The 11,215-nt window shown below is 43.8% G+C and overlaps 1 protein-coding gene across 1 annotated transcript; it reads left to right on the top strand.

The window, feature by feature from the left end:
• The first annotated feature begins 3,534 nt into the window (after nt 1-3,534).
• On the top strand, nt 3,535-10,782 carry mrps9 (mitochondrial ribosomal protein S9). Its single transcript, XM_005802575.3, has 11 exons — nt 3,535-3,649; nt 3,947-4,114; nt 6,715-6,777; nt 7,576-7,606; nt 7,691-7,770; nt 8,647-8,732; nt 8,809-8,884; nt 8,951-9,119; nt 9,879-9,987; nt 10,342-10,511; nt 10,585-10,782. Exons 1-11 carry the CDS (start codon nt 3,551-3,553, stop codon nt 10,674-10,676), a joined length of 1,143 nt encoding a protein of 380 aa, XP_005802632.1. The 5' UTR covers nt 3,535-3,550; the 3' UTR covers nt 10,677-10,782.
• The last annotated feature ends 433 nt before the right edge of the window (nt 10,783-11,215 follow it).

The following is an 11,215-nucleotide window of genomic DNA, read 5'->3' as shown; positions in this document are numbered from 1 at the left end:
GGGGAGGAGAGACGGAGGGGAAGGGAGCAGACCTGGCAAAGCTCCACGCCGTGATATCCTCCATTATTTCTCGCTCCATCGCCGTTTCAGACGTACAAATAAGAGGATGCCTCTCAATCTGGGGATCAGGCATATTGAGGGGAGGTCAATGTCACCTATTGTTGTGCTTCTCTAGTCCTGGAATCTCTGCTGTCCATATGGAAATCTGCTGAGACGGCTGGATGGGAGCCATCGCTGTAACGCTTCAGTCACACAAGAATGAAAACACACACACAGGGTTCATACCTGTTTACCGCTTCCCGTTAACAGTGCGCTGTTGACGTATTTACAAAGTCAAACAGATAAATGCTGCGGCTGCCGGGTTTACCTGTGTCCACGAAACATCTCCACCCAATTCACCCACGGAGCCTCTCCTGTCAGGGAAGGGCCACAACAGAAGAATGATTAATGTTCCACCTCTCACCCCCCACTGTGAATTAGAGACCACGGGTCGAAACTATTTTTCTTGGCGAGCAGGCTCGCGCTTGTGGCGAAAAAACGGGGCAAACACAGTTTATCATCGGCCCGACGACAGCCCTCCTCGGGGCAAATTAACCACGCGGCCGTATCGACTGGCACGGGCCGGGAGTCGGTGCCCCTTCACTTTGATTAATCTCCCTGTGTTCCCGTTCCAACTCTATCAAAGTAATCTAAGTGAAGACACACAACATTGATCTGTAAGCACAGCATACTACTGTACTCAAAACACACACACAACATTAGAAGAGGAGTCATCCCCTAAAAATGCTGCTGTTTCTGCTGAGAAAAACTGGTGTCCAAATCTCAGGAACAAGACAGAGGCTACGTGAAGGATGGAAGAGCTTTAACATTTTGGTTTTGTGAAATAAGTTTCTACTTGGACGTCTGGCCAGGCAGCAGTCACTCTGATCATAATTGACAGAATTAGAGAAAAATTCTCACGAGGTAGTCTATAACACTTTACATGCTAGTTATTCAACGTAGCAGCTTCCGCAGCTAGCAGCTAATCAAGCTAACAACTGATTAAGCTGTAACTGCCTAAACATAGTTTAGCTAATTGCCTATCAAGCTGACAATTTAAAGGTAAATGCCAGTCAAGACAATAGCTACTTAGCAGCATATAAAGTGAACAATCTGCTAAGCATCAACTTTTAAAAGTTAAAAGCCATTAGCTTTTATCCTAATAGGCATGACAGCCATGTTTCAGCACGATGGGCTTATCCCCGTACATGGTGCGAGGGATCAGCATGGCACATTGGCGTCACCAAAGATGGTGGCTTTTAGGATAGAAGCCATTAGCTTTTAACCAAAAAGCTAATGACAGTAATAGTAGCCAGTAGACTTAAGAACAGCTTAAGCTAACTGCTACCTAAATTAACAATATTTCTAACACGCATGTCAGCAACTACTTAAACTAATTACTTAATGTGTAGTCTGTCACTGATGCTATTAGCTATTAACAGCTAATCAAGTTATAAGCTGCATCTTAAGTGCATAAAAGAATGTTATTGTAAGTCCTCCCCCCTAGTAGCTGTTTGACTCTACATCCCTTTATTCACTTGCAGCGTTCATTCTTCCTGGAGGTGGATGTATGTAGCAACAGTCGACGATTTCTTGCAGTGTGCGGTCGTATTCAGCTGAACTCTTTTTATTGATAATGTCATTTGATTGTGGTTAGACAAACTTTTTATGTGACTTTAAGCAAAGCAAGGGAACAACAAAAACTTGACGGAACAAGTTTACACTAATTTCAGCCCGTAAAGTTTGGGTGATGTGGCAGTTTGTTTCCCTCTAAGGAATCTGCACAGAATGTGTTAATCCATCTCTTCATTTAATGGAACCGCATATGCAAAACAAATTATTGTTAGCTGTGCCAATGTGTCTGGCAGACCCCGCCTGAGTCTTTTCTTTGTGTCATTTCTGATCAGTCATACTGATCACTTCCTTTTAAATCCTTTTGTGATGACACTTACAATCCATTCCCTTTTGGGGGGTTTTGAGTCCGTGGCTTTACTTTGAAGACAGATGGTGTTCACCAGTGGACAGTAATGTTTTTAGCGTCCATATGCTCCAGTCACGGTTTTCTTTTCCTGCAACTTTCTCCCACTAAAGTTGTACATTTAACAGGTGGTTGCAAACAAGGATACATTAATTTGAAGGGTTTCTTTTTTTATTTATTTACAGCCTTAATGAGGAACACAAAGAAGGTTTTTAGAGTTCTTTGTTTCTTACCATTCAGCTGAGCCATGTGGTCCGCATGGTTTTCATTCTGAGATGTGATGTGGAGTGTTGCCTTTCAGATTTAAGAAGTGGCAGCTGTCTTTGGAAACAACTGCACTGACTTTGACTCAACAAATCCCATTTTTATTCGTCTTGTTTTTGTCACTGCAGGCCCTGGCCCTCAGTCATGTGGTTTGGATTGTGAAGTTCATTTTTTTGGGTGGGTGTGTTTGTGCATGAAAGTTTTGTCACGACACCCGTCCTTTACTTTAAAGTTGCAGAAACCAACAAAGTAGTTGCATGTGTTGGGCCGCTCACATCAGAAACAGCTCAAACTTAAACAAATTGGTGTCCCTGTTTTGCAGATCCGAGCCATCTCAGCCAGATTTAGCTCTGGACTAAAAACCCAGAACCAAGCCCGTTTGCAAACGTTTTTCTGGTGAAGTCATTATGTTGTAGAGTTGGAAGAATGCTTGGGCTCGCTGTGATGTTGAAAATAAAATCCACGACCATCATCATGAGGGACCTAAAGGGTTTGAATCAAAACTGACTGGTATTCATTAAGAATTAGAATTAGAATGTGAACTTTCTTGTTCCAATTAGGAGACTTACATGCATGATGCTGCCACCACTTGGTTCTGCTGTTCTTACTCATCTAGTAAAATGCCGTGTTACTTTTCTGGTATTGTGGCCCAAGTGTTTAGGACAGCTGAACTTTACTCCAGGTTCATTGAATTTTCTGAGTATTGGCTGTTATAAACTAGACTGAATGCTGCAATCGGAAGGTGCTTCATCCAAATATGAGCTTAATAAAAACTAGGTTTTTATTAATTTAACATTCACTCCCCATATGTTCTCCAGTTATGTCGCATCAAATGGCATAAAGGTTTTGAAACAATTGATCATGATTTAAACATTTTTTGGTATCAAGATGTCCTTTCTGACCTAAGTAATATTACTTTAAATTATAAAACTCATCAGTGTCATAAATACTATTTTTCTAGGAAAAAAAATAGTAAATATTTAAAATATATTTGTATGTATGATTTTATTTGTGGACTATATTTATTTATTCATCTACTTGTCCTGGAGCTTTGTGTCTTTAAATGTAATTTTATTCGTTTTATTTTAGAATTAAACCGAAATAAATGAATATTTTTGTACAATAATATTTAGTTTTATTTAAATTAATCAAATAAAGCCATACGAAATAAGTTAATACAACAATATTTAGTTGTATTTAAATGTTAAGAAAATCAGACGCAGTGGTGACGTACACCAACAAACGTTGACGCGTTTGTCGTCACCAAAGATGGCGGCGAACTGTGCTCGTGTTGTCGGTTCGTTATTGGGGAAAAGTGGACATTTCGCCTCGTCTACGAGGCCAGTGACTCCGCGGTTCTGCCGACAGGTAAACCAGCACCAACAGTCCGTTAATTTGTTCTCCTTGCATTAAAAGTTATGTATTTAAATGATAAAAACATGGACGTCCTTGTGTTAGCATGCTGTTGTCATCCGAGACTAGCTTCACGAATCGCTGAAATTACAAACATGTTGACATCACAGGTTATCTAAGCAAAGTGTGGCGACGAGCTGAGGTTTGTTTGGCGTCTGAACCTGTCGGGTCCAGTTCGGCTGTGGCAACAGATGTTTTAGCCATGCCAGGCTAATGCTAATGAATGACAGTAGCGCTGCTGTTTCTCCGCAGATATGCGGGACTCCTGCCCTCCGCAGGAAGAACCTGGGGGCCGCAGGGCCGGAGAAGTTCACCCCAGAGTTCATCCAGAAGCAGGTGGAGGAGTTTGAGATCGGGAAGCGGCACCTGGCCAACATGATGGGAGAGGATCCCGAGAACTTCACTCAGGAGGACATAGACGTGAGTTTGGTCACTATGGAAACAGCCACACCTTTGGGGTTAAGAAGCACATGAACATCTGTATGGCTGTGTGAAGCAGGCCAATAGATGTCACTGGAAATGAATGGGAGAAAGAATAGGTCAGATTGTTGATTATTATTGTCTTCAAGGTCAGAAGTCTACATACAGAATGTTTGGTGTGTTAGGGATGGCCCGATTTATTGGCCAGCCGATTTGCTGATTTTTTTAATTTGGGAGATGGGTGATTGGTCGATAATTACATGTGAAGCCGATCTTTATTCCTTTATCTTATCTACCTCAGCAAAAGTCTAAAAATCAACCACCGTTTTGCCATGAGAGAGGTTTGACTGTTAGCCTCGCCCACCAGGTCATGTCTGCATGTTTGCAGTTAACAGTAGTCACCCCACAGTTGCCAACTCAGCGACTTTCTTGCTATATTTAATGACATTTCAGGCAAAAATAAATAAAATTGGTATCTGCTAAAATCGGAATCGCCAGGTCAGGCTTTATAGATTTTAGTAACCACCGGAAAACTGCAGTCAGTGCAGCCCTAATTACAGTCTCTTTGAAGAACAATGAATAGCCCAGATGATGTCATGGCTTTGGAGACCTCTGATAGGAAAACTGTAGGATCACCAGATTCTTTATTTCTTATGTCATTACTGAGGCTTTTAGCAAACAGAAATAATTCTGGTGGTTCTGACTTCAAACAGAAGTTTGGTTCAGACGGGGAGGAAAACCCTGTTTTTTATTTGGTGTATGTAAACTTCTGGTTCCAACTATTTATAATTAGAATTATACAATATATTTGTAAATGAACCCTGGCAACACTTCCTGCCAGGGTACTTTTTTTTTTTTGCTCAACGCTGTGGGAGGTCAGAGGTCATGATGGGCCCAGAAAACTATCCTGGTTCCTTTAGAACCTGATCATATGGATTTCATATGTTTATCATTTATACATGAATCACTGACTTCCTGGTTCATGTCTAGTGTTTTTATTTTTTTTTTCTGAAAAGATCGATTTCTGATCTTAACGGATTAGAAATCTTTCAACACGTTGATCCCAGATGAGCAGTCGGTTGGACTTTGTGTTTCTCCTCTTCTTCCCAGCCACAGCGGTGTTTCACGTTTAGCCGTCGTCCCTGGCAGCAGGCGGGCGTGGGCGACCCCCATCTGATGCCCGTACCCTGCTCCGCCCCCCCCCACGTGTTTGTTTGGCAAAATTTCCACACATTTATCCTAATTTTCCGCGTGTCCGTGGCTCCGTCCCTCGCCAGTAACCAATAGAGCTGTCTGTGGAAGTGTGAAAAGCGAAGCGACAGCCGGCGCTCCGGACCCGGAGTCGGGAGGCCTCAGGCGTGACGGAGAGGAAGAGCCGGGGAATTCATGGAGATGTTCCCAGACCGGAGGGACGGCTCCTCGGATCTCCGGTCAGGACGTCTGGTCCCTGAAGGCATCATCGTCACCTGGTGGATGTCTTCCTGAGAACCTGATGTTGATGTGAAGCTAGTAAATGAAACATCCTCATTGGTGGAGTTGTTTCATGTAAAGCTCTGTTGGCAGAACAATGATTGGGGGAAACCAGAAGCTGAGACGTCATTCTTAAATGCTCAGAAGCTGCTTTTTTTTGTTGCAACATTTGGGTGGTGTTTGATCGGCAACACAGAATTAAATGCATCTAAGTGTGTTAACAGGGTGGAACTGGGAGGCTTGACGGGTTCTTCACAGCCTCTCTAGTTGTTTTTCTTGTCGTTTTCCATGTGAGGCAGTGAACGCCCCATGGTTTAGTGACAGTCATTCTAACTGCTCCTCTTCAGTTTGTGGCTTCTTTTTCAGACTCGCATCACAACTAGTCTTTAGTAGAAATCAGAGTTTAGTGATTTTTTTTAAAAAAACATCTACATCATCAGAGCTGTTTGATGCAGTTTAAAAGACGTTTTGTTTTATTTAAAACTCCACCAAGACTTTTTTTTTCCTTCCTTCATTTAAAATGCAGCATTTCTCCCAGGTCCCGCAGCTAGAAATGAATGTATCTCTGCTTTTAGTTTTGATGGCCTCCTGAGCCTCCTTTGTCCTTCTGGAGCTGTCTTTCTGTCATCTGTAACCTCCGTGTTCCCCATGTGGCTGAGTTTTGCTCCCATCCGACAGCTTCCCCTCTGGCACTCCGTCGCTGCTCCTCCTGGGTCTCTCCCGCATTTTGTCAGATCTCTAGGGAGGCGCAGGTGTGTCCTCATCTGTTCCCCGCCGTTTTTCACAGTTTCTCCCCATCCCCTTCTAGCTGCTCTCCGTCGTCGTGACAACCTTAAAGGACCTGCTGCTTCACTAATCGAGCTGACAGGACCTGGGCGGTGGCGCTGGCTAACAGCAGGCGTGCGGTGAACTCACGGTGAACCCGTCGGACGTTCACCCTGTCCGCCGAGAGCCTTTTCTCCTTCGGCTTCACGCTAACGGATCCGACTCGCCTCTCTGTGAACCCGCCAGCAGCTCGCGCCTCTTCTTCTGTCACGCTCAGCGACCCGTGTTCTCTGGACGTGCCGGCCGTCAGCGCCCTCACCGTTTATTTATTCATCTTTGTTCTTTGCTCTCGTCCTCCCCCACAGAGGAGCATCGCCTACCTCTTCCCCTCTGGCCTGTTTGAGAAGAGAGCTCGGCCCCTCATGAAGGTGAGGTTTCACTTTTATCCAGCTTTTATCAGCTCAACACAAACTGCAGCGTTTCTCCCTCAAACCTCAACATGCAGTCGATGTTTGCACTTATTTCTCTTTACATTGCTCTCCTAACCTGGTTAATCCAGCCTCTTTAGGCCTTGATTGTTGTTGTATTGAGAACTCAAACAAATAAAACTTTCATCACCAAGAATATGGTTCGTAGTGTCTCTAATCCCCTTCCTGGAAAATAAACAGCTTTTTGACATTTAACAACAATATTCTGTTTATTTTCATTGAGTTTTGTTCCACCTCATGATATTTATGTATATTTTACTCTGAATTAATAATAACTAGCAAGGAAAAACAAGAAAACAAAACAGCATTAAAAGAAATCCAGTCTTAACAAGGACCGCCTCTTTTTGGGGGTGGGGCTTGTGGTGGTGGGCATGAAGAGGATGGATCTATTATAAGTGAAATCTTTGGAAGAATTAGACCTAGATCTAGAAATATTGAAAATTGCAACAATGACATTTAAGATAATGAACCCATTTTATCGTCACTGCTCTGTTTTTATCGTCACAATTTATCCAATAAGCTTTTATATCTGGGTAGTAACTACGTACATTTACTTTAGCAACATTTTGGGAAAAAAAATACTACTCAAGGAGTAGCTTTATTACTTTTAACTTCACTGGATGAAGAACGAACATATTTTCAGACGGCTATAAAAATCATAACGTGGTCGAAAGAAATTTGTCTTCTGGATGAATTCAGACTGCTTCATGTTTTGCTGGGTTTTTTTTCCATCTGCAGCATCCCGTTGAGATCTTTCCAAAGCAGAGAGGTTGGTGACGCTTCCACACACTGATCTGTTAGTATCTTGACATCATCAGACTGTCAGCTGATCTTTGTTTCCCTCCCTGTGAAGCGGTGCAGTGGGGACCAGATGGACGGCCTTTCCACTTCCTGTTCTACACCGGCAAACAGTACTACTATTCCCTCATGCATGTAAGTGCAGCGTGTGATTCAGGCTCATTCCCATCATGTGTCCATTTTTATTTCATGTCAAAGCCACCAAAAAAATAAACAAACGGATAATGTCAACTAAGCTTTTTAAAGTCTGTAGAACCATTGATGTAGAGACCAGTTTAAAAGACTGAACCAATCTGAGCAAGGTTGCTAGCATGAGTATTTTGGTAATACTAGAGTGTAGGCCGTCCTTAAAACGGCTAATCTGTTTGCTTTTATGATGTGATACACTTAATAGTACTGAAGTGACACATTGGAAGGTAATGTGGTACAACGAAAACAAGTATTTTTCATATTTTTACCATCTAAATCTCACTAAGAATCAGTGTCTGATATTAAAAAGAAATCTGTCTTAGCCAAACACAGGAGGTCACATAACAGGTTTATTATGCTTTTGCTAGGATATAACATAAAGTTCACTTATTAGTTAAGGCTTACCTGCAAGCTAATTTTAGCTAACATGCTAATGTTATTGTATACAGTATATATTAGCTTTAATTAGTGTTTTATTAGCTAATCTCACCATGTTAGATGACACACGTTTATATAAGCAATTACCAATACCATTTTTAGAATACTATATTTTTGTAAATTAGTAAATGCTAGCTTATTAGTTAAATTTATAATTAAAAAAATAACATTACTGCAGTAGCTGTTAGCTGATTTTTTGCTAAGTTGCTATTTCTAGTATATTACATAACTAATGCTAGGCAATGTTACTAATATGCTAACGTTATGTTGGTATAAATTACTATTTAATCATTGTAGGAAGCATAAATCTGTGCTAGTCAACCCAGGTCGGGTCGTGTTAAGGCCCAGCAGAATGTGAGAGTTAATCGTTGCTCTGCCTTCCAGGATCTGTACGGCAGAGTTCTGAAGGTGGAGAAGCACCAGGACCAGCTGAGAGCCAAAGGACTGTTCCCGACTGAGCCCAAGCAGATGTTGGTTTTGAAACCTGTCCTCTCTTAGATTAGAGCCGTCTCTGTCGAAAACCAACCCACTTCCTGTCTCCTGCAGCGCTCTGGGAACCAGCAGGTGGCTGACCAAGGAGGAGCTGGAGGCGCGGCTGGTGGAGCCCATCTCCAGTCAGGACGTAAGACCAGCCACAGTGATCTGACCTCAGCTTGACCCCGACTGATCCGATGTTTGTCCTCCTCAGTACGAGTACTTCATCCAGCTGATGGAGCGCCTGCTGGCCATGCCCTGCTGCAGCCTGGAGCAGCAGTTCGTTATGAGCCACCGCCAGCAGCTGGAGGCCCAGTCCATGCATCAGGTGGTGCCGCCGCTGCAGAAGGACGACGCCGGGGTGGACTTCAGCACCGCAGAGGGTATTAAGACTAGCAACGGTTGACAAATACTAACCCCAACATTTCACTCGTTACATTCATTTTCATCATTTACTGTAGAATGTTTCCAACTTTTATGAGCCTCTTGTGGTGGCAGCATGTTTAGCAGCTCAGCTGGTTCTTATTGGTTCTTTTCTACACGTCATCAATTCCTGGTTGAATTCTCGCTGTTTTTAGACACTCTATAGACAGTTCGGGATGCTGAGCAGCTGGAAGGGTTACTGTTGTCTTGTTATTTAATTTAGGACACTTATGATTCATAACCATGGCAACAAGGTATTTTCCAACTGGGAACAGCTGATTAGCATCTCAGAAGCTTATTTAATACCCAAAATCCTGGGAGTTGAAAATGAGGTTTCATGGATACAGCGGTAGAAGGAAAGAGTTCAAACCATCTCTTCCATCCTTCACGACGGAGATCATACCCCAACGTCTCTCTGCTTGGCTTTCGTCCGAGACAGAGAGCTAAAAAGGAGCAAAGGAGGTGGATCAGCAGAGCTTATGATGTCATCAGAACATGTTACTGTAGAATATCATCTTTGTTGCCTGGACACTGAGCTGTTGGCATGTCAGGATGTGCCCAGTGCTAGTGGAGGTCTTTCCTGTCCGCAGCATCACCATCATCGGCAACTCGTGATACGTGGACAATCTGAGTTATGACATTTGATTTCCCTCTTGGGTGAATCAAACTGCGAGGAGCTGTAGAGGAGGAGAGTTAAACTGAGCCGTGTTTCCTTCCAGGCAGGAGGAAGACATCCAGGGGATCTGTGGTGGTTCGTGACTGCGGCGCAGGACGCCTCACCGTCAACGGTCAAGACTACCTGCACTACTTCCCTGTGCTGCAGGACAGGTGGGCCTCCTCTCACTGTTTCCCTTTAAATGGAGAGCGGGACATTTTTTTTGTCCTCCACAGCCTGAAGGAATGGAAGGCAGCCTTCCTTTATCTGCTGCTAGTCACTTAATTACACAGCTGACTGAGTGTGTGAGAGCGTGTGCTGCTAGCCGTTGTCACGCCGGCTGTAATTGGAGCGCGGGGGTGACAACCGACTCTGTCAGCATCTGGGTCCATTCAGGCTGAGACGCCACCCAGAACCGGGTCGTGCTGAGTCAGAACCTGCTCTGATCGGAGCGGGACCAGGCAGTAAATGAGCTCAGCTAACTGTCCCCCCCCCCTCCTCCACTGCTCCTATCTGCCCCGGCTCAGGGAGCAGCTGATGTTCCCGCTGCAGTTCTGCGGCCTGCTGGGCCGTTTCGACCTGGACTGCTCCGTGAGCGGCGGTGGCAGATCCAGCCAGGCGGGGGCGCTGCGGCTCGCCATCTCCCGGGCGCTGCTCAGCTTCCTGCCGCAGAGCGAAGGAGAGGCCATGAGGCAAGGTGAGCACTGCATGCAGCATTAGCTGCTGAAGACCAAATTCTCTCGCTTCAGCTTGTTGTTGTCTCCCTGCAGCTGGTCTGCTGACCCCTGACCCCCGGGTTAGAGAGAGGAAGAAGCCCGGACAGGAGGGAGCGCGGCGCAAGTTCACCTGGAAGAAACGCTGAGAATCCTCCGTCCCAGCTGCTGCAGTGACATTATCTGTCCACTAGATGGAGACAGGCTGTAAAATATGAACATTTTTCCTGTTATGATGAAATAAATTAAAGATTTTCTTATAAAAACAAAGCGTGCATGTCATCTACTGTTGTTAAATGTATCTTTTTTCTTCTGACTTATTAACTTTACGCTTGTTACATGGCAAACTGAATAATGTATTTAAATGTTCAACAATTATATATATTTAAATAATTTGAAGATTTTCTCAAAAACCCAATTCAGCCATTTGGTAGAACTTGATAAGCCTACATTACCCATGGTGCAACACTGACTGGAAATGAGTTTTTCCAAGAAAAAAGAAAAAAGGTTGTTTCATTGATTTATAAACGGCCAATTCAGTTTAAGCAATTCATTATTTATATTGATTTAAATGACCATAGCTGACGAGTCAAAAGTGTTTTTGTTTCAGAGGGACATGAGCTCTGCTGGGAGGACAGGACAACTGGTGTCCTCCACTGGTCTGGACAAAGGAGACCAGAATGGAACC

The sequence above is a fragment of the Xiphophorus maculatus genome, chromosome 24, assembly GCF_002775205.1.
Source record: "Xiphophorus maculatus strain JP 163 A chromosome 24, X_maculatus-5.0-male, whole genome shotgun sequence".
Taxonomy (NCBI): domain Eukaryota; kingdom Metazoa; phylum Chordata; class Actinopteri; order Cyprinodontiformes; family Poeciliidae; genus Xiphophorus; species Xiphophorus maculatus.
The sequence above is the reverse complement of the archived record's forward strand: the minus strand, read 5'-3'. Positions and strand labels throughout refer to the sequence as shown.